Below are 23973 nucleotides of genomic sequence, written 5' to 3'. Positions count from 1 at the left end.
ATTATTCATATTTTTGACTTGCAACCTTTGTAATCGTTGAATTCTTAGCAACAAAATGAACTAACTATTGATTAAGTTTTATTTTATCACAATGCTATTTTATTACATTACATTTACATGAAATAAAACATTAAAGAATATCTTTGCTTTTGAGACAGAGCTGTAATTGTTTCCACAAAAAAAAGTTACAATATAAGGATAATTCTCATCACCATAGGCCTTTTTTTTCAAATACTGTACTGTGGTGGGAATTGAAAATACAAATGAGTTATGCATTTCAACCACAGCGCCCATCTAGCTCAAAGCTACTGTCCCACTAAACAAATGATTTGAGATCTTTCCTCTTCTCGCATTACAGACGAGACCTACTTTCAGCCTCTTGAAGTCTATATGGTTGAGGTTTCAGAAGCTATACACCCACTGCACACCTTTTGTCTCCCTTGTGAGGAACAGACTACACACAGACACTCATATTTAATGCTACGTCCTTTGACTGAAGGTCAGATTCAAAAATCACAACCAGGTAAATGAGTTGCCAAGTATAGGTTTTCAAATCAATATTGTGTTCAGAGCATAACAATGAACACAGGAGAGCAAATATAAGTACCGCAACAGTCAAGATGCATAAAAACATAAAAAAAGAGATCAAAGACAAGTTAAGATTGCAGATTTTAAAACACATGAAACTATTGTGTGAGAAAAATGACTTTTACTGTTATTATCTCTCATCTTTGTTGTCTCTGCACTGTATTTCATTTTGTAGGCTGTGGTTGAAGATTTAATCAGAAAGTTCATATCCCCCATCATACCCAGTTGTGTCTTGTCACAGGAAGCCAAGCGCTGCGTTTCTTGTACACCGCTGTGGGGACACGTCGACATGCGTTTTTAGCACCCTCGCACCAAAACCCACAAGAGTTTCACAAACCCCACTTAACATCATTGTATGCTTTGCTTTTTTTCTTTTTTTTTGATATTTCATTTAGCAAGCGTGTGCATTCATCTCAATGAGGGATTCACTGTCTTTCTGTAGAAATGTGCCAACAGCAGGATGTAGATTTTTTTAGCAATACATTTTAATGTAAAGCAAAATGTAACAATATTGTCATGGTCAGGATTCTCTCTTGTCTTTTTTCAAGCCGGCACTGTCTTCAGTTGTTGTTTATGCAACCTCCACTAGAGTCAGGCCCCGACCAAGTGAGCAACTTATTGTCAGAGTAAAAAAAACAAAAAACAACCTCCTCCCACTCACACGTAGTTTTGTGTGTGTCTAAAGCTGTCAGATGTGCAGACAGGCAGCAGAGACAGGATGAGTGCGAGAGGAAGACCCCCTCTCACATAATACGATGGAAATGTGGTTGAAACGGTTGATTCTTGTGTTACTTACAGGTAAGACTCGTGAAAACAGAGAATAACCAACCAGAAAGATATAACATAATGCTGTTTGATAGAATAATGAACATGTGCAGGAGCTTATGGGGAATTACACGCATTTATCGTTTTGTAGTTTCTTGATACAGGCTATGAGGTGCGGTAGAAGTATTGTAAAAGTAGTTATACAACAATGTAAAGATACTTTGTTACATGTAAGAGTCATGAATGTAAGATTTTACTTGAGTAAAAGTAGTTGTAAACAGTGAAAAGACACTTTGTTACAAGTACAAGTCGAGCGTTTAAGATTTGACTCAAATGTACAAAAGTATTTTAAAAAAGTTTCAAAAGAAAAAGTACGCATTTTGCAGAATTGCCCATTTTATAATAATATTATTAACTGATATGATTGTATATGATTATTTATGTATGTATATGTACATCACTGTCATAATGCAGGTGGCTATTTTGAATTAATGTATATTGGAATACATCACACTGCTAAGCAGTTTTTGAAAAAAATATTTATTTACTTATATTTTGTAATCTTAATCTGAACCTGGAGAGTAAAGTTATTTAGCAAATGTTATGAAGTAAAAGTCTAGCTGTCTCTGTTTTAAATATCTGTCTGTCTGCCTGCCTGTCTGTCTGTCTGCCTGTCTGCATGCCTATCTGTCTGCCTGTCTGTCTGTCTGTCTGCCTGTCTGTCTGTCTGCCTGCATGCCTATCTGTCTGCCTGCGTGTCTGTCTGTCTGCCTGCATGCCTGTCTGTCTGTCTGTCTGCCTGTCTGTCTGTCTGTCTGCCTGTCTGTCTGTCTACTTTGAACATCTGTCTCTCTCTTGCAGCCCTGGGGGTCTCAGGTCAGATTCTCGTGGATCTGAATGACACACGAAAAGTGGAAGTCCCTCTCGGCTCCCCTGTGACTCTCCTCTGTTGCTTGAGGACACCTGCATATGACAGACTTCGGGTATCGTGGTACTTCAACCCATTTTCATTAAACTTCGACGACTCAAACAAATTCCACGAAGAAGTTGTTAACAATTCTGCAAAGACCTCCAGCAGCGCGGCGTCGAACAAAACCAAGCAGGACTCCGGTCACCAAAGACAAGATGCTTGCCGGATGTACACTTTACAAAATGCAACCGAACAGAACAGCGGATGGTACTTTTGCAAAGTCACAGTAGAAATTCAAGTATTAAGCACAACTAACAGCAGTGGAACAGAAATAGTCTTTAGTAAGTATCACTTGTAACGGACAAGGCTGGTAACACTTTGCTCTATGGCCACCTGATATCTATAAGCAGCATACAAACATTTAAAGGAGCTGTATTGAACATACTGAACATTAATATGACAAACAATTAGTCTCTAACTCAATATATAACGCGAAGGGAAAGATACTCTCTCCCTCTGTGTGTTGTTATCCACACCTCTCCTTGCTTTGTTGACCTAGCCGGGCGTACACGTTAGCACAGGTGAGCGCACGTTAGCACAAGTGAGCGCACGTTAGCACAGGTAAGCGCGCCCCACTGTTAAGCTACTGGCTGAAAAAAAGGGTGGAGTCACAGCTTTTACAGCTGATTACATCGCGCTGACCAACACCTTCGTGGCAGGAGCGTAACACCAAACCTCCGGTTGCCCCCCGCCGGTAAACACGGTTAGCTCTGTCAGCACTTTCACCATAACCGTTAGCGCGGTTAGCTACATTTGCTACGTTAGCTACGTTAGCACCGATTGCGAGGTTAGCACCGCTAGCAAGGTTAGCTATGTTCAGAGCCGTTGTGAGGCTCCTATAATGTAAAGGACTTTATTAGTGTACATTATTTGACAGCAATACTACTTTTATAGTGAAGACACATTGTATTTTATTACAACTGCGTTTTACTATATTATCTACATTATCTGTTACACACCATCTTCCACCGCTGACGGCCCACAGCAGGGGTTATAGTTCTTGATAAACACTTTATATTGGCTTATAAACCATTGATTACATGCCTATATGCTGCTTGTATTTGATAAATGGTGGTACATGAGTGTAAGTGTTGCTATTAAGCTCTTGATGATGGAACATTCAGGGATTCATGAAACATTCTGGCTTGCTTTGGCTTAATGAAAGTGTCATTTTGTTTCCTCCGTGACAGCGAAGAGCAGTGAACGTACAACGTATCCGTCACTACCCATAGTGACAGGTAAACAAAGTCTGTGTGCATGTGTGCGTGTGTGTGTGTGTGTGTGTGTGTGTGTGTGTGTGTGTATTATGGTGGTAGTAAAGGAGTTAGTTGACTGTTGCTTTGAACTGATGAGTGTTCACTTACAGAGGTTGAGATGAGACCTGTGGGAGACTATTTCCTGCCCACACCGGCATTGTGCTGGTCGTTTGACAACACACATTAAAGTATATTTTAATATCCCTGTTCTTGTACATTGGTAGGCCCACGTGTCGCCTGAGGAGAAGTTAAATTAAATAACGACTAGTTGAACAAATACTCCATTATTCATGGCTATTGAGTGCACACGCCGGCCTTCTTATACACACTCTGATAAGAAACATGTAATCACGTTTTAAGACGTTTTTTTTTTGTTTCCCCCCTCACAGAGACCAAGCCCCCCAAAGACGACTTATCGCTCATCGGCTGGTGGCAGTGGATCATTTTGGGGGTTTCTACTGTCGTCTTGATTGTCCTGCTGGTCGTATGCGTCTTGCTGAGAAGAAGACGACTACGCAGAAGCAGAGGTATACTGGTCTTCCCTTTTTTCAGGTTTTGAGGTTTTTGGAAATGGGAAGCGGGGCCTTAACAATGGAGGATCCGAGTAGTTTCAGGGGATGATGCAGTGATCAGAAGTTTGAGAGAAAAAGATAGTGAATTATATTAAAAGAGGACCACATAAAGTAGCCTAAATCATCATAAAAGCAAGTCAACTATACGAGCGCCTTATTGCAAGCCTTGTCTGAGAGGAAGCTCCCACTCTCAGACGCTGAAAATGCTTAAAGAGGGTATGAAACAAACAAAAACACACACAAAAAAAGCCTCAGTGAATGAAAAAACATGCTCTAAAGGAATATTGCTGGTTCATTTTTGCAAATGATTGTGTGTTTTAACAGTAGAAAATGATGGGCTGTCTTGTTTCTCTGTTTGAGAGAACAAAAGAATAAGGAAGCACCGCTCGTGGCCGGACGATGCCAACTGAGTTAGCAAGTTGTTTGTGTGGCTCACCGTGTGCGACAATCTAAAACACGCAATACAGGACAAACGAGGAAGTCTGAGTTCTGTAAGTAAAGATGCAGGAAGATTTTACTTTTCTAGAGCAGAACACAGTACTGAAAGACAAGGACCTGGTTTTGTAGCGCATGGCCTCAGTGCAAAAAAAAGAGGAAAAAAAAGGAAAGTGAGATTTTGATCGCGGCCGATCGGACCCGTACTGAGAAAAAGATCAGATATTTGCAGAAGTGATGTAAACAAAGAGAAAAGATCCACCCACACTGCACAACCCGACCCCTTTGACTGCTTCTCCAGTCACAAAGACCATTTTACTTGAGAATTATCTCACATTCGCCGTCTGTAACCCACATACAGAACACATATGCACTTGCAGGAATAATTGACAAGTGTAAAATGACGAAACGCCATCATCCGTTTTAGTTAAATGCATAACAGGCAGAACTATTTTGATAATCAATTAATCGTTTAAGTCATATTATCAAAGGAAAAACTACAATCTCTGAATTGAGTATCTCGTGTGCTGTCAGGCGGACAAAACAAGACAACGTGGACATATTTATACCCATTTTATAACAATGAATCCATGAATTCATTAATTAAAGATGAATTAATTAGTGGCCCTAATTGTGTCACAACAGTCTGCATACAGGTTGTAGCTTAACATCCATGTTTAAGATTTAATTGATCCAATAATATCACGATTCCAAGATAATCGGCAGCGAGTGTCATTTGAAATTAAATTACCTTATAACAATGACAATGTCAATGTTTTTAGCTCAGTTTCTCAACCACTTTTTCATCACTTTTACATTTTTAATAGTGATGTTTATGTCGCTGCAATAGTTCCAATTGGAAAGTAACAAGAAGTGTGAGAAAGTGGGTCTAAATGTGGCCACGGAGGTCGGAGCAGCAGAAGTAGGTCAGAGGCTTCATGCTCCCCACATAGAGGGGATGTCATGTCATGACTCACTGCAGGTGTACTTCTACAATCGTTTATAACTTATAAACTACAGAAATTAATCTGTGTGTGTATTTTACATTATAATCACTGTCAGGTTTACATCCACAGTGGATCACTGTGCTCCACCTCATTGTTAGAAGGTCCGTTCTCTCTGTGGGCCGCCACCAGAGAGAACACTTCTCGTTTTCGTGCCCGAATTCATCCGTCTATACTCTCACATCTCTGGTTGCCACATCCTGGTGGCCAAAGAGGAGGAAACGCACCACTATGATCTCATTCATGAACTAGCAGGCCTGCTCAACATGAACTGAGTTACCCTCCAATCAACTTGTGACAAAGGAAAACGACAGAAAGAATTAAACTACTACTTAATACGGCTCTTAAAAGAGCTCGCAAGGACCATCAACTCATCCTTATTACAAATATCTTAATATAAAGCGTTACCAGTATCTTTTCTGAGGAAGATTAAGTCAAGGCGGCATCAATAAAAGTAGAGAAAACAATCAGTCAAACAGAAAAACAATACTGAAACAAACCTATGAGCTTTGGTTCTGCTGTTTAGACGTCGCGGTATGACATACTGGGTAATGAATGAATCAGCATCACAACCTGCTTTTCGCTTCTTCACGCAGAAGAAGACCCGATCTACGCCAACACTCGTCCCGTGAACAAGCAGCCGTCTCCTCGGCCGGGGCCGGACCCCCTGAAGGCCGGTTCCTCCTCTCACAACCTGCGGAACCAGAGTCCGAGGGGAACGTGGGGGGAAGGCCAACGGAGATACAAGTAGTGGAGAAGTCGTGGATCCACTCGTCCTCCTCGTCCTCGTCACATTCAATCATGACCTACATTTTGGTTCACTGCAGTGAAAGTTAAATTCTTCTTCTATTATCATGATGTGTTTACATAGCTATCATTATTTTAAGTGTTGCATTGTAGCCTCTATGCTTTGGTTATCTTTTTGAATACTTCCTCTCAGGTATTTCCTGTGCAATAGCTGTTATGAGCCACTAGATGGCAGAAGATGAACGCTGTCATGGCTGAATTCAAAATGTACTTGTTCCCTGTGTTCTCAACCCCTCAATAATGTCTGAATATGTTGCCAAAAGCAGATTTTGTCAAGTAAATGAGCAAAAAAATAGCAAATGTGTTTGTTTTTCGTTTGTTGTTGTAGAAATTACGTATGTGGTGTGTCAAATGTGTGCTATGTTAGAGCTATATTGAACATTTAAGACACAGGAAAAGCATTTGTTTGTTGCTGCACAGTTTGTAATCACTTGAATGTTAGTCCATGAATGTTAATTTCACACTTCAACATGAAAAAAAAAATAAAACAAATGAAAGCAAAAAAAAACCGTCTAAAAATCAGAGGAACTTTAACGTCATGCTGTGGTTACAACTGATTGGCTGCTGGTGGATGTGTGTTTTTTTTTTTTATTCAGAAAAGGTAGAGTCAAAAAAAAAAAAAAGTCACGTGACCCGGCTCTGCCTACCGCGGAGAGGTGCCAGATATAATCTCTCTCCCTGCAGGAATTAGATGTTGGAGTGAACGTTACAGGTGGAGAGCAGAGAGCACAGCGCTGGATTTTACAGGACTAGAAAGGACTAGAAACACACACAACACACAACCCTGAACCGGCTCCGATGTGGATCCTCCACAACCCCTCCACGGTGAGTCTGAAGCCGTTGTGACTTATTCACTTGTTTGTGCGCAGGTTGTTGTTGTTTAATTTAAACTCCCAACGGGTTTAATATCTTTTTTTTTTCCACGGGGCTCGTTGTGGGAATCGGATTGGCGAACCTGTGTGTGTGTGTTTGAGAGGATGCACACACACACAGACTGTAACTCATCTGCCTTATCTAAGATTAAAGGATGTATCTAATAATAGCGGGCGAAAGCTAGACTAAGCAGTAGTAGGATACGGGGTTTAGGCTGCAAACACTTCACACCGCGGCGCAGACTGCGCGGCGCGGACACACAAACGCGCCCAAGTTACTCTGCTGGTGAAGTGTGAAAGGCTGCGGATGTATAGTGTGGTTTAATCCTGTACGGGGGAAATGCAGACACAAAAACATCAACAAAACGTTTTAAACGCGCAAAATATGACGTAAAGAAAAGGAAACGTGAAGATATGGGTGCAGGTTTTTACTTTTGTGGATCATTCGCGCAGCTAAAAGTCTGAACTGCTGCGTCAGTAATTCACTAACAGACCATCTACATGTGTTTGCATATGGCTGAATGTTATAGGGGAGGGTCAACGTGGTAATTGAAGGTGTAGTTTTAAGGATTTTGAGGATTAAAGCGCCTGATACGTGCGCGCAGAGGGCATGTCCTCAGGGCTGTCAGTGCACTTTCTTGCTCAGGGGGGATTGCCCAATCTGAGCTGTCATACTGCAGCTCAGTGGGTCAGGGGATGCAGGGCAACACTGCAACGCCACAAAGAGTACACACACTGCAACTCTGAGCTCAGAAAACTGATGCACGTCTCCTTATACAGTTCACTCATATCGTCAATGACCATGGAACTGAACAGAAAGATCATTTTTCTCCCCTGAATAATCAGTGTGGAGGTGAGCTCACATGTTTGTTCCCTGAGCTGCTGCTCCATGTTGTTGTACGTGTCAACAGTGAACATGCACACACACACACACACACACACACAGACACGGACAAACACACACACAGCTCATGATAGGATTAATTAGATTCAGCCAAAAAAAGTATATCCTCCATAAAGATATTCAGACATTGAAATGCCAAAACAATTTAAAATAACCGAGATGAATAAAATAGATCACACAACCAAAACAATAAATAATATACAGATTTTTTTGTCAACAAAAATGCACAATGTCCACATCTCATGATGGTGGAAAGCTGCTGTTTGTGTTGGCATTGTGTTGGCTTTAAAGTGTTGGTGAGATGCTCGTGTAAACAAACACAGTGTCCAGGTCATGTCCAAAGACGGTGCGATGAGTTAAGGTCACGGTCACGTTCACACAAATCGTTCAATGAGTAAATTGTGTGTAAATGATAGAGTTAATCTTCATATCGGGTCGGCACCGTCATCCTAATTGGATCACGTGATTCTGGAGAGGGACAACAGGAAAAAGCAGTTTCGTGGTTGTATAGAGATTAATTTAGTGTCTGCCGCTTCCGTGATTGTCTTGCCATACTTCTATTAATACATCTGAACACATAATTCACTGGAGACTGAAGATTATCGGTTCAAGAAACAAAAGAAAACGTTCTTTTGTTACCAGCTTCACCAATGTGAGGATTTGCTGCTTCTTTATTTCATTATAAAGTGAACATCATTGTGTTTTTAGACCTCTGGAGACGTCACCTGGGCTGTTTTTATAACAAGATAATGGAGAAATGAACTCGTATTAATATGAATAATCATACATTTCATTGTATGGCGCTTTAAAAAGCTACTCAAGGCCCTTTACGCGGTGAAGACGAGCAATAGAAGCAACAACAAAACAAGAAAGACGACAATAGCGAGAAACACAAAATGATAAACTCGTTTGACAGGCTGGATGCAGAGCGACATAATTAGTTTAAAGTGCTGCTATTGAAGCAGTGGCAGCTCCTGACTCTTTAAAGTCTGTCGAGTTATTAAATCAGTTTTCCTCGCTTTCGACTTCTCTTGGGTGTTCCCGTCTGCCAGGTCGAGCAGGCAGAGATGTCCCAGTGTTCATATCTTCCCTTTTGTGCCCGAGCTCCTGCTGAAACTTGCCCGGGTGTGTGCGTGTGTGTGTTTCTTTGTGTGTGTTCAAGCGTGCACTCACGATCAACCAGACTCGTCTCATGCGATGACAAAGTCATTTGTCAGAGCGGACGCGACTTGACTTATTGAAGAGGTTGTTGCATTCTTATATCGCCGTTCCTTTTTGTCGTTCGTCAGGTTAATGATGCGTGAACGCGCTCGGCCTGTTGTCGTTGTTTTCCAGCTAATTACGACTCTCCTGCGCGTCAAAACAAAAAGCTGGCGAGCCACAGCGGTGATGTCAGAGAGAAAGGTTTTGTTTCAGACATGTGAGCTTGCAAAAATATAACCCGTTGCTGAACTGGGGCGTGTGTGTGTGTGTGTGTTTTCCAGTGAGTGTTTCACAACAGAGTCTGTGACACAAGGAGTGTCAAAGGTGAGCAGCCTCCCACAACCGGTTTCCTGTTTAGGTTCCTGTGATGGAAGACTGGAGTGTCACGGCCTCCTCACCAGCCGGCACACTACGTCGTCTGAGTCTGACTGTCCGCAAAACAGGCGCCCTGGCGGCCAGCCAGCGACTCAACCAGCATCGAACCCGCGGACCAGTTAGTCAGCCAGTTGGGTGAAACAGTTACAGCCCGAGGAGGAGGAGGAGGAGGAAGAGGAGCAGGCCTCTCCCAAACGGCATACAGTGCCGTCATACAATCGAAGCCCAAGCAGTCACAGCTGTTTGACTGTTTCACACAGCTTTTCTTTCTTTTTTTAGGGATTTGGATGTGTTATGACTCAGGGGAAGGGAGAGGGGAGGGGGGCGACGATGGCGACAGGCCGCCTTGTCTGTACACGCTTCACACGCCGCAGTTCTTATTAAAAAAAAAACTCTGTGCACCCAAGTCGCGGTGAGGATCCGTACCGTGGAGTACGGGCTATAAATATCCCGGCTCTTCAAGTGGTTGGAGCACGTGGAGATACGACTGGAGGGGCTCCTGTACTCGTTCATGTGCAGCCGGCTTAACCCACAAGTTGACGAGTGAACAAAAAAACGACAACAGCAGCCGCAGCGCTAACCGGTTTCAGGTGTGAGATTCGTAAAGAAGCTATTTTAGTCGCTCTCCCGCTGCTTGTTCTGGTTTTGGCGGCGCTCTTCTTCCATGTCGACCGAGTCTTTCGCGGCTCACGACGCCGTTCATAAATATTCCACTTCTTCTCAAATGTGCGCAGTGTAACGTACGAGTACAGGAAATCAGCACACACAAAAAAGACACACAGCAGTCTCTCACAACGTACGCTTTGACTCAGCAGAGCACGCCTCATGGGACGGTGGTTTATTAGCTTAGATGCTACTATAAACTTTGGTTAATGGTTCAGGCGCAAAAGGTTACACACAATCTGCGCCTTTTTCTATTAATGATTTACTTGTGTAAATAAAGGTGTGTGATTAATGAAGAAGAACGGGTCATGAACCAGGTTGTAACATGTCATCAAGTCTGCAGCTTCATGCAACGCCGCCGCTAACGAGCGGGCTTTGGCAGCGATGTCGTGAGGCCTTCTGCCATCGGGTCGGGGGGTCGAGCGGTCCATGGGAGGGTCCTTCCTGCCGAATGAGAACGAACAAAGAAGAAGCAAAGGTGGAGGACACACACAGACGTAAATAGTCGTCATTTTACACCCAAAAGTTGCTCATAGTGAAAGTTGTAGCTTCCTTTTTTTTTTTTTTTTTTTTGGTTTCCTGGCCAACAATCGCGCTAATAAGCCTCCCACGATAATTACGATATTGACCTCGATCTGGCCTCCTATTTGGTGTTGTGGGTGTCACCGACAAGATGCCAGAATAAACAACAATGTCCAAGTCACTATGCGACTTGGACATGTTGATAACACAGCCAAAGAGTCCATTTTATTGATTATATTCTCATCTTCTTTTGTCAATTCCAATGTCTGAATATTCTTGAGATTTAAAAAGTGGCATTGCTCTTCGATGGGATGTACTTTGCTCTTTGGTCCTGGGACGGCCTAACATCCATACAGACTGCGCTCAGCAACCTGAAATCTACTTAAAGCTTCCTGGCTGGCGAGCGCCGAATACCAAACGGACAAAGTTAGCCACCAGCTGCTGAGGAAAGCGCAGCGTTTAGCGGATAAAAAGCCACATTTGTTCCCGAAACAGACCGAAAGTGGAGTAAATATTTGACTTTGTTGGACCACACGACTCCAGATGAATGGCGTTGTTGTTGTGTCCGCCGAATGTGTCGATAGGTCGATAAAATGTTCGCCGCCACACATTTTACGGCGAAAAAAAAAGGCCGAAAACAGGAGAAGAATGTCTGTGTAACGCGTATGTCAACATGCCACAGGACTCTGTTTACTGAGCGGCTGCAGGGTTTCTCTCTGGCCGCTCTTTGCCGCTAAAATCCCAAACTTTCAGTTTAGCTCGGAGCTAACGCCGCCGCTTCACACACACACACACACACACAGACACACACACAGACCTCTGGTGGGCGGGATGCTTTGAAGTGTGTGTTTTTCGGCGCCAGGTGATAATGTCAGTGTGTTTCAGTCAACACTTTAACATTTAACTTGACTTTGATGTCGCGAACTGCACAACTAAGAAAAAAACATTTCAATTAAGTGACATTACAAACCAAATTTAAGGGTATTTCAAAAGAAGAAAAGCAGCTTTGTGACTGGTGAATGTTTCAAGTTTAAAACTCAGCTCCCCCCCACACACACACATACAGACACACACCCTGGCTACACTTGCACATGTCAGTGTGTGAGTGTGTGACGGTAGACAAACAAAGGAAGACAAAAGAAAAGAGGGATGACTGCTGCACGCTCTTCTATTGGTGCAGCAGCATACCGTGCCTGTCTGCACCGTTTTGGAAGTATCTGTCAAAAACGCGGTGGAAAAAAAAACCAACCTGCAGTCGTTTCATTCAGCAATCTACAACCCCTCCTCCTCCACCGCCTCCTCCAGCTCCTCCACCCCTCAAAGCCTGGGGGGGAAAAGACATGCAAGACACCGGCGCTCTGACAACAGACGAGCAGTCCCGTACATGCAGCGGCTCGCCCCGCTGTGTCAAGTAACAACAAGGTGGGGAGCGCGGCGGTTTGTTGCAAAACGCACATTCAAAAAAAAACCTGAGGTTGTTGAGCGCCGGGCCCTCTCTCTCTCTCTCTCTCTCTCTCTCTCTCTCTCTCTCTCTCTCTCTCTCTCTCGTTCTCTCTCTCTCGTTCTCTCGAGGAAAATGTGGATGCTGTCATTCTGGTTTCTGTCAAACAGTGGAGGACTCTCTGAGGTCTCTCAGACGCATCTCTGTGAAATGTGCTGTATTCTCTCTCTCTCTCTGTCTGAGAGGTAAAAAAAAAATCCAAACAACACTTGCAAAGCGGCTGCGTGGTGTTTTGGAGCTGCATGCACCAAAAAAAAGATAAGAGTGTAGTGTGTTTTTTTTATTTTTTTTTTTACCTTTTGCGAGTCTGCTCCTAAAGTATGCTTTGTGTGTTATTCTGAGATTTTAAAAAAAAGGACCTTGATGAATTTTGAATGAGGCTCAGTTTGTGGGAGCGGTGGGTCTCATACAGTGAGGAATCCCAGAGAGAGGGAGGGAGAGAGGGAGGGAGAGAGAGAGGGAGGGAGGGGATGGGGGGATGAAGCGTTGTCGGAGCTGCGAATGATTGTGATTTGCATGCATGCCCGAACCCGAGCCGGATCCCTCTGAGCCGAGTGAACCCCGCTGAGTCCAGAGGAAGCAGGTTCTTTATCAGGGAGGAGGAGGAGGAGGAGGATGAGGAGGACAGGAAGAGGCAGAGTGCAGGGAGGAAGAGAGGGCAGCTGAAATGTCACTTGACACCAGTTTCCTCTGTGACTCTCTCATTGTTTATGAGTGTTAAGTGATGCAACAACCAGGTTCATGCTTGTCTTTTTTTTTTTTTTGTGGACAAATAGACTTCCAACCAAAGTAAGCCGTGAACTTGAACATTTGAAAGCATCTTTTAGGAATCTTTTAAGGTTGAGAGTTGAAGGATTTAGTGCTTTTCTGCCTGCATTCGGGATATCTTGGCTGATTTAGAACCACTCTGGGTTTGAATCTGTCTGTAAGGAGTTGTGGTGTCAGTGTGTACCGCAGCATTAGGAGTGAGGTTTATCATACAGTGTACTGTCTATATTCTTTAAAAAAAACGGTGTGTTTTTGCAGATAAGACTGTTGGATTTTGATCTGGGAATACAAAGAAATCTTTTACATCCATATTTTGTTTTGCATAAATTGTTAAATAGGTGCACAGCATGACTGAGGCAACACAAAAAAAAGAAGCATTTTTCATTTCATCTCAGCTGTAAGAAGCAGGATTTTCTCACAGTAAGCTGGGGAACCGTCTGAATGATCTGACGTCTACGTGTCTTTCATTCCTGCCCCCGGTCCGTGGACTGCATGGATTTCATTCTGGATAATTAGCAACGTAACTGCCGGCAGACACCGTCACATCCACACTGCGGTTATTGAAAAAAAAACCTTGACGCGGGCCGATGTAACGATCTACGATGAAGTCTGCAACCAGAAGAAAGAAAAAAGAGAGGACTTAAAAGCCTGCAATGATCTCCAGTCTGAGCATTAAACACAGTCAGCATGAATCTCTTTAATAATGTAATGCATTGATGTTTTTACATGTCTCCCCTATAGAAATGGGCTCCATGAAGACGGTCTCCTCCAGCATCCCTCACCAGTAGCTGGGCACCATGGCTCCGGCTCCTCCTTCCAGAGCGGACACCACCGGCAGCTCGTTAGCGCCGCGCTGGAGGGTGACGCCGACATAGAGCGCTGCACCGCCCACGCGGGACGCCGACCGAGGACCGGAGGGTGGAGGGTGGAGGGCCTTGAACACGCTTTCATGAGCTGCCCCGCGAGGGCGAGGGCGACCCCGACCCCGACATCTGGACGCCGACTGTAGCATATAGGCCGTGTTCGGCCTCTGATCCGGGGCAGTGTGTGTGTCTGTGTGTGTGTGTGTGTGTGTGTGTGTGTGCCACACTGGAGTCCAACCCTCGGACTCTGAGCCATGTCTCTTCTCTCGGCCCTGAGCATCGTCTGCGGCTTGATGCTCCATGTGTCGCACGGTGCACTCGACGCTCGCTATTGTGTCCCGCGGAAGACCGTCCCCCACCAGAGTAAGTCACTCAAGGCCGGTAAATACTCAAAATGTCTGCGGACGTTTGAACCGTGTGAATAAGCAGTGCAACTCTAACATTTCTTTACTTTTAGTGCTCGGCTCGTACGATTTCCAGTGAATTTGCATTTCATTTTTTTGCTGTGGGAGCATTTTCGCCCCGCAAACTGCACAAGACTCTGATAAGTAATGCAGATGTTCTGCTTTTTTCTTTTGACTTTTTCTTTTTTAGACGAGCTGAAGTTGTTCAAAGAAGAGGGGATCTTCAACTACTCCACCATGCTGATGAGAGACGACCTCGGCGTGCTGCTGCTGGGCGCCCGAGAGGCCGTGTACGCTCTGGACATCGAGGACGTCTCTGTCAGAAAGTCTGCGGTGAGAACGTGTGAAGGGGTTCATTAAAAAAAAAAAAAAGGAAAAATGTCAACAAAATGTCAGCTGTGATCAGCTGTGTTTGTGTTTGAAGATGTGTCAGGAGCAGAACATGTACATACTGGATTAACATTCAAATTCTCTTTTCTGGCAGATTAAATAGGTCTTAATAAACTTTTAACTGTTGCAGATTAAAAATGGAGGATTGATAGAGTATTCATGATGTTTTATTGAAGCGGTCAAAGGCATTGCATCAAATAAATCAGCAGGCCACTCAAGGCCGGATTTCTCTTTTTTCCGTACGAGTTACATAAGTGGTTTCTAGATGTTCTAGTTCATAATATGATACAATCCTTTAAAAGGAGACACACTGTGCTCATTTCTAGGTCCATACTTGTATTTGAGGCTTCTGCTAGAACATATTTACATGCTTTAATGTAAAAAAAACACATTATTTTGTCTGAACATACCTGAAAAAGCGCCTGTCTCTTTAAGACTCCCACTCCAAAAAATGCAGCCGGTTGGCTTCTGAGAAAAGTTCGGCGCACCTTTTGAAAAGTTGTCAAACAATGAGGGGAGATACTCACAAGAGAGAAGGGGGGGCGATGTGACAAGAGTGCGCACAATCTGATTGGCTGGTTTTGAATCACATGATTTCTGCTCTAAGCCCACAAAAAGACACGACTGGGTCGTCTTATTTCACAAGTCTCAGGCTTGGTAGACGCTCCAGATTCCCCACATGTATGTGCACAAGCACTGAAAGAAGTTTGTCATGATATATATCCCCTTTTTAAAATGATGTACTGTCCGTTCGTGGCCTGACACCAGAGGTAACGGAGGTGTTGTGGACGTAAATTATGAGTTTTAAAGATTTTTCCCTCGGCCTGTCCGAAGGATTTACGTGACGGTATCCAGTTTATCTTGGCGTGAGAACATTTCATAATCAGTTCATGCCTCCAGTAGATTGTGTTTATCTTCTGCCCTCTTTTTTTTTTACTATTTTGAAAGATTGAACTTTTGGCTCACGGCACATTGCGCAATCGACTGCTCCCACGTCAGCTGCCAGTTCAACGCTGTTGTCTGTTTGGCCCGTGCAGGTTTTTGCATGAGGCCTTTGAATGACTAATCATCCTCTCGTTGGAGGGTTCCTGCGGGTTCACGACTGTAGTCGCGCCAGCAAACGGTCCCGACCGCTGTCCCTCTGGGGGGGGGGGGGGGGCGACAGCTCTGCTGCCGACGTGCGACCCGGCCCGCGAGTTGCGACACCGTCCCTGTGCGCTTTTAAAACAAAACACTTTCTTTTTCTCTCCTGTGTTGATGCAGGTGTACTGGCGAGTAACCGAGGAGAAGCAGAGGGAGTGCACGTACAAAGGAAAACACTCTGAGGTTGGTGAAACCTCTCCTCAAAGCAGAGCTAACTTTGACTTCTTACCACGCGGCTTTAAAGGATCGCTTGTTGAGTGAAAGCAGTTCCCTCCCCTACGCAGTTTATCTCTCTGCATTTGTAAATCATTTATATGGGAGTCCTTTTTTCTCTTTTTTCCAAGTCTTCACAGAACTCTCTTTGAAGCGCGTTGCTTACAGATTCGTACCTAATGTCCAAATAAAGGCAGGAGAGAAAGAAATGCGTGTGCAGAGCCCTGACCTTCAGGTCACCAGTTCAACCCCAGGCCCAACCCTGCGTGTGTGTGTGTGTGTGTGTGTCTGTGTGTGCGTGTGTGCGTCTCATGTTGGTGTTTTCGTGGCTGAGCTCACAGAGCCCTGACCTCGGCGTGCCCTGTGCTGGGTCTCGTTGCAGGTGGAATGCCGCAACTACGTTCGAACCCTGCACCGAGTGAACGACACGGCGATGTACGTGTGCGGCACGAACGCCTTCAGCCCCGTCTGTGACTACATGGTGAGTGAGGTTCAGTGAGCAGAGATGAGACGGCGCGTCGGCTCGGGTGTTGTTTCTGTTGACGAGCTCCGCTCAATGATTTGCCAAACCCTTCTTCTTTCGCCTCGATCATAAACCCGTCATCCGTTTCAGTGCTCCTGACTAAAAAAGGGATGGCGTGGATGTTCTGAGGTGGGGGGGGGGTTTGGATGATGAACTCATTCGGGATTGGGAGCAAGATAAAGTAGATAAAAGTACTTGAGCCACCTAAAAAAATAAACTATATCTGTTATAATGTACGCTATAATTAGAACATTTTAACCCCTTTGTTCGCGGGCAGACGGCTCTTTGTGACGAGGACCTGAAGCTGCGATCTAAACTCTCTTCAAAGCCGCGAGACTCCAATGGCGCAGTTTCAGTCGGTTAGATTGTGTTATTGCGTCACTTTGGTAAATTAATTCAAACTATCCCTTTTAAAACAGTCAACTGGGACTCAATGGAGGAGGCCGAGTGGGAGGATTCGCTCACTGCTTTTGACTGTTTTTAATACTTTTTGGACAACAAAGGAGGTCTGCGGCCCATGAATAAGCGATATGAGGTGTTTGAGACCCACTTTTATTGTTGGTTTTGTGACTTTTTTTGCCTTTTATTTACAGTAAGAATAATATAAAATATGCATCTAATTTATCCTTTAAGCCAAAGCAGCAACAGCTGCGGTTTTGCATTTCGTAATACACGAGGGGCCTTAAGCTGCAGTTCCTTCAGTGGCCACTATGAGCTTCTTTTACAAAAACTCCAACTGTATTAATTGCAGAACAAACTCTCATCCTCAGTTTTTTAATACAGAGTCAGCAAAGTTTCTCAGCAAGAGGTCTCATTAGGTGCATTACTTTCTGCTAAAGTGCATCTCTTTTTAAGCTTATGCCTTTTTATAATGTCGGTATTTATTGTCTTTGTTGGGTTCCATTGTGCAACATTAGCTCATGAATGTTGTGTATTTTGGCAAGTAACTCAAATCCCAAAAGAACGAGCCTCTTCAATGCACCACCAAGGGTAATTAAATGGTGCCTATGTGCAGAACCACAACAGCTAACTTTATATATATAAATATATATAAATCAGGCATTACGTTTACTTTCAGGGATTATATCAAAATCCTTCTTGAGCCTTTGCAAGATATCATTTAGACACAAACGTAATTGATCTAAAAACATGTTTTATCTTTTAGAAAATGCTGAGTAATAATGTTAATACACGCAGGTTGTAGTTAACGGGCTGCTAGTCCTGTTTCAGTACTGAGTCTGAATCAAAATATCACCGTTTCCTTTCTTGTTGTGTCCCTGAACAAGTTTTTCTCTCTCTCTCTCTCTTCCCTTTCGTTTTCCGACAGACGTTTGCAAACGGCCAGCTGAGGCTGGAGGAAAAGCAGGAGGAGGGAAAGGGGAAGTGTCCTTTTGATCCCTTCCAGAGATACTCCTCCCTCATGGTCGGTGAGTGTCTGAGGGCCGCGAACGGGAACGAGGCACCAAAAAAAGTGCTGAGCGTTCAAAGTGCACCAACAGAAGAAAAAAAAATACCGCCGTGTGATGTGATAACCGCGTGCAGAATTTCACTAGACACACACGAGCGCCGAGCGCGTTTCAGACGCACAAATTAGTCAGGCAAAGACGCTCCGAGCGCCCCATTAGTCTACGTAAATTAGACATTGTTCCAGCTTAATATGAATTATGCACTTCCAGGAATGTACCGCCCCCCTCACCTCTTGTTCCTGTCCGACAGGAAATGACCTGTATTCTGCTACATCCATCAACTTCTTGGGCTCTGAGCCGGTGGTTCTGCGCAGCTCGGACTTGGCTCTGCGCACAGAGTTTAAGAGCTCCTGGCTCAGCGGTGAGTTGAAAAAAACCGTCCAATTAAAGTTTTATATCTAACGGTGTGCGAAGAGAATCTACTGCTGCAAAACTATTTATGCATGACGCGGTGTTTTTAATGGAACTGAGGCAACATTTACTTCTTCTCTGCACCGGTCCTCAGCATTAAATTGTCTTTTTTTTCTTCTTCATTTTAGAGCCAAACTTTGTCTACATGGACTTTGTGGGCGAGAGTGTCGGTAGTCCTGATGGGGACGACGACAAGGTGTACATGTTCTTCAGCGAGAACGCCATGGAGTACGACTTCTACAGCAAAGTCACGGTGTCCCGAGTGGCCCGCGTCTGCAAGGTACACTTCAAAAAGTGCTGAGAAAAAAGCTTTTTTCGACAGAGACATTGACTGTTGTGCAGACTTGTGGTGCCGGTCTGATAGAGGAGTATCTGTCTCTGTGTTTTAGGGGGATATGGGCGGCCAGCGGACACTGCAGAGGAAATGGACGACGTTCCTGAAAGCCCGTCTGGATTGTTCCCTCCCTGAACCCAGCCTGCCCCCCATTGTCCAGGACGTCTTCCTGCTGAAGGACGAGCAGGACTGGAGGAAGAGCGTCTTCTACGCCGTCTTCACCCCGCAGTCGTACGTGCACGCGAGAATTTAAAAAATCTTGTGGTTTTATGTTTTGGGGTACGGGTATGACCTGCTGCACAAGGTCAGGGTCAAGGTCAAGGTAGATTGAAAACAGAGAAAGTTTGAAAGAATATTGTCCATTTGTTTCATTCATGGTGTCAATATACGTCGTATAGCAGTTAATATAGTTTTGACATTAGAATTTTAAAAAATGTTTTTTTTTACGGATTATTAGGACAAAATGTAGGTATGAAAAATTTGATATTATTTATATATATATATATATATATATATATATATATTTATTTATATATATATATCTATATATATATATTTATATATATATATTTATATATATATATATATTTATATATAATGAAAATATTTATAATAAATAGATATTATATTCTACTTATTATTTTCATATATATATATATAATGAAAACATTCATAAAAAAATAGATATTATATTCCACTTATTATTTTCATATATATATATTTGGGATGTATGTGAAAGAAATGTTTTTAAATCCTGGAAAAACTGCTAAACAACATATATTGACAGAATCAATGAAATTGTATATATATATACTGAACATATAAAGTCTAAGACACAATAACATCCAGTATGAATAAAGAACAGGCACAAATATAATAAGAAACAACATGATATTCAGTCCCTCAGCATTCAGCAGCTGACTTGACTGAATGTGTGCCGTGTCTCCAGGAGCTTGTCCCAGGTCTCCGCCGTCTGCGCCTTCCAGGTCTCCGACATCCGGAACATTTTCAACGAGGGCAAGTTCAAGACGCCCGTCGCCGTTGAGACGTCTCACGTCAAGTGGGTGATGTACACGGGGGAGGTGCCGGTCCCGAGACCGGGAGCGGTGAGTCCTCTTGAGACGATTGTCGCAGCCGGGAAAGAGATTCTGGATATTTTTAAAAAGGAAGGCAATTCTGAACGGAGGTCTCCTCATCCTCAGTGCATCAACACGGTGGCACGTAACATGGGGATGAACCGCTCTCTGGACCTTCCTGACAAAACCCTCCAGTTCATCAGGGACCGGCCCCTCATGGAGGAGGCCGTCCGCCCGCTGACAGGAGGCCCGCTGCTGGTCAAGAGGGGAGCTCTGCTGACTCGGGTCGTGGTGGACAGCGTGCCGGCGCTGGACGGCCGGAGGCACGCGGTCATGTTCATCGGCACTGGTAAACCGCGTTAGAGTAATGTGTTTCTCACTCCTTCAGATGCATGAGTCATCGTCCTCTTTCAATTTGTCTGTTTCCGGAGTTCTCCCATCACAAACAAAGTGTTGTTTTTAGAATAAAAGGTGACAGGCGGCGAGTAATTGATATACAGATGGTTATTTTGTGGGTGAAGTATTTCTGAAATGCTAAAAAACAACTTCCCTGAGTGGTTTGTTCCAGTTTAAATTGACCTTCCATCCTACAACCGTTTGTTTTCGTTCATTTAAACGTCGCTAAACTCTGATTGTTGCACCCTAAGTGTGTCAATCATCTTTCTCCGACTTCAAAAGCGAGGGCAAAAACACAGACTGCAGAAGATGTTTGTGTTTCCACGCAAGTATATATGGATTATAGTCAGAATATGATTGAGAAAAGACGTTAAATTAGAAGATTTTAAAGCCATCAGCACCTTTTTTAAGAGAGTGACGACTCTGTGCTCATCGTGGCTCTTGTGTCTCCTGGTAGAGAACGGTTACATTCAGAAGGCCGTCAACTACGCAGGAGAGATGTTCATCATAGAGGAAATCCAGCTGTACGAAAACCCCGTGCCGATCAGCATCCTGCGCCTCTCGTCCAGCAAGGTACCTCTTGGGGAATTTGTGTTCATCAGCTCATCGTCATCATTGCTCATAATCATTTACAGCTGTCTTTATAGGCAAATACTGCACAACGAGCTTCAGTCAGAGTTCATATCTCAATTTAAATATGCTGTCACTCACTAGTATTGAGTCAATACAGATGAAAGGCTTTGGGGTTAATCTGTCCGTGTGTGTGTGTGTGTGTGTGTGTGTGTGTGTGTGTGTGTGTGCGTGTGTGAACACAGGGCCAACTGTACGCAGGCTCAGAGTTCGGCGTCATCCAGATGCCTCTCAGCAACTGCAGCCGCTACGTCTCCTGCGTGGACTGCGTCCTGGCCCGGGATCCGTACTGCGCCTGGGCCTTCGCCGCCCGGCGCTGCTCCTCGGTTCACAGCTCGCCGCCGTCCTTAAGCGGCGCGCTCCAGAGTCTGGAGGTGGGAGACGTGACGCAATGCCCCCCGCTGGGTAAGCTTGCTTTGCATCGGTTACCTGGAAAACCTTTTCCTCTTATCTTCTCCGTCAGCACGAGCGGCGAGTCTGACTTCACGTGTGTGTATTTTTAGATCCGGTGGCAGCTGTGGACTTCACCCTCGTTCCAGGGAACAACATCCAGCTGCCCTGCCGGCCCCACTCCAACTTGGCGCGGGTCCTGTGGCGGTTCGGCGACCGGACGCTCCACTCCGGCGACAAATACTACATCTACGGCGGGGGGCTCCTCGTGCTGGGCGCCTCGGAGTCGGACGCCGGCCGCTACGCCTGCGACTCGGTGGAGCCCGTCAACGGGAGGGCGTACAACCGGACCGTGGCGGTTTATCGATTGCGGCTCGACGACGGGGGAGTGGCGGGCGGCGGTGCGGCAAATCCCTCAAACTCCACCCGCGGGCCGAGCGAGGCCTCCCCGCCGCCGGGGCCGGGGCCGGTGCCCAACCCGGCGCCCGACCCGGGGCCGAGCCCGGAGGGCGGCGACCCGGCGTCCCCCGAGAACCAGAGCGCGGCGGGCAAGCTGACCGGCCTGGAGGTGGCCGTGGCTCTGCTGTCGCTGCTCTGCCTCGCCCTGGCGGGCGCGGTGTTCTGGGTCTGGACTCAGGGACGAGCGAGGGAGTGCTTCAAGTTCGCGAAGCGCGGCGGCGGCGAGGGCGAGGGCAAGAGGCAGTCCACCGAATACACGCACATCCCGAGCAGGACTTCAGAGATAAAGCTCCTGGGGCCGCCGCCCGGGAGACCCGGCGGCGCCAATAACAATCACTCTGCTGTGGATTTCAAAGGGAACGGGGAGCACCACTTCACGCCGATGGCCAACATTTCAAGTCTGGATGGTCTGGGATATATAAATGATGAGTCGGAGATTTGACTCTGCTGAGGCCAACCGAACTATCATCCTATGCGTGTGCTACTGTGCAGAAATTATACATTCTTTTGATTGGCGTCCTGCTCCTCAATGCCAATTTCCTCCACCGTCTATCATTTCTTGTGCGCTGACGTCGCAGCTCGTGTTCACTGTAAAAGATTTCTTCTTCTCTCACTCCAGGAAACAGTTGAAAGAAAAGTTTGTTTTTTTTACATATATATTTTTTTGTACGACAAATTGTGAATACGCACCGTGTAATATATTGTGTATAGGTAAAAAAAAAAAAAAAAAAAAAAAGGTTTTTATTTTCGACTATTATTTATTCGTCGCGTTGACGTTTGTCTAACACGTGCGATCTGAGTCTTTAGATCGCTTCGATGGAGTCGGCAACAATGAACGAGTAGCGAACGCGTTAAACCTCTTGTTGCCGGGTAGATTTCATTTCGTGGACTGTTTATTCAAGACAACATTCATCAGTCAGACAGCGTTCAGTCCTGTCTTTGTTGTGTTAATGATTGATCAGTAAAAAGATAACAGTGGACGACAAACTTACTGCTGTATTTAAAGGCACAGTGTGTAGGGTTTGTGTGGCATCGAGCGTCGCAGACGACCTCTGGATCAAAAAAAGAAATGCCTTAAACCTGCATTCTCCCTACTGGCCATCAGGGGGAGACTCCTCTGGCGGCAAAGAAATAAGTCGGGTTGTATAGAAGTCTATGAGGAAAATTACAATTTAATATATTACCTCCGTAAACATGAGTCTTCTTTAATACAGCGTAATGTCCATAAAGCCCTAAAAGTATGCTTTGGGGCGGGGCTACCTTGTGATTGACATTCACCTGGCTCAGAGGCCTTGACATAATAAATAAATAAATAAATAATAATAAAAATGTAAACTTTGCTGCTCATTTTAACGCACTTATAAAAAAAACCCGAAAGAACTACGGTGGCCTTCAGGTAAAAAACTCAAAACAACCTCCCAGTGTCAGCGTTTAGTTTGTCCCTTTTGGGACACGGTAGAAACACGGCAGTGCAGAAGAGCCACTGAACGCAGATTCAGGTTTTTGTACCCAAATAAAAAAACATAATCATTCATATTATATTCCATTTCTGCTAACAGAGCTCCCTTAAATCCAACACACTGTGCCTTTAAGAATAAAAATGGGTGATTTTCAGTTTCTGTCTTCCATCACAAACAAATCCGATTTTCGCTCCAAAATGTTGCATCATCATTGAGAGTGAACTGAGACGTGTGCGTGTCAGTGAATCCTTGCATCAGACACAAAGATACAGACACAAATGTTGTTGGTTTTCGGTGTAAAAGTTTTGGAAAATGCAAAGCACTTGCTGACGATAATAAAGTTTTTGGGAAGTGTCACGTGTCGGTAATGATTCCCTTCTGTCTCCGTTCGACTGCTTTGATGTCTTGATGTTTCCAACAGATACTCCTGTGGATTGTGCGGCTGGGATGATAGGAACAAACACACAAACACACACACACACACACACTCCACCGTGACCTCAGACCTGTTTGTTTTTGTCGAAAGAGTCTGAGACCAAACAAAGTTACAGGAATGTTGTGTCTCTGTGTTTTTCTCTGTCATTAACAACAGCGCTCGCAGACGCGTCGC

At 44.6% G+C, this 23973-nt stretch overlaps 1 protein-coding gene across 1 annotated transcript in view; it reads left to right on the top strand.

The window, feature by feature from the left end:
- The first annotated feature begins 14128 nt into the window (after positions 1-14128).
- Positions 14129-23973, top strand: part of si:ch211-129c21.1 (uncharacterized protein LOC563087 homolog) — a 9992-nt gene continuing 147 nt past the window's right edge. The window contains exons 1-13 of the mRNA XM_068593082.1: positions 14129-14431; positions 14663-14805; positions 16126-16188; positions 16601-16699; positions 18069-18168; positions 18458-18568; positions 18747-18898; positions 19008-19183; positions 19902-20058; positions 20155-20377; positions 20882-20997; positions 21240-21459; positions 21558-23973. The exon at positions 21558-23973 is cut by the window's right edge and continues 147 nt beyond it. Coding sequence (XP_068449183.1) covers positions 14323-14431; positions 14663-14805; positions 16126-16188; positions 16601-16699; positions 18069-18168; positions 18458-18568; positions 18747-18898; positions 19008-19183; positions 19902-20058; positions 20155-20377; positions 20882-20997; positions 21240-21459; positions 21558-22345 — 2457 coding nt within the window. The 5' untranslated portion in view covers positions 14129-14322 and the 3' untranslated portion in view covers positions 22346-23973. The remainder of the gene's footprint in view (positions 14432-14662; positions 14806-16125; positions 16189-16600; positions 16700-18068; positions 18169-18457; positions 18569-18746; positions 18899-19007; positions 19184-19901; positions 20059-20154; positions 20378-20881; positions 20998-21239; positions 21460-21557) is intronic.

The sequence above is a fragment of the Clinocottus analis genome, unplaced genomic scaffold (genome assembly GCF_023055335.1).
Source record: "Clinocottus analis isolate CAN_PGR_092001 unplaced genomic scaffold, fCliAna1.0.p SCAF_28, whole genome shotgun sequence".
In the NCBI taxonomy this organism is placed as follows: Eukaryota; Metazoa; Chordata; class Actinopteri; order Perciformes; family Cottidae; genus Clinocottus; species Clinocottus analis.
The sequence above is the reverse complement of the archived record's forward strand: the minus strand, read 5'-3'. Positions and strand labels throughout refer to the sequence as shown.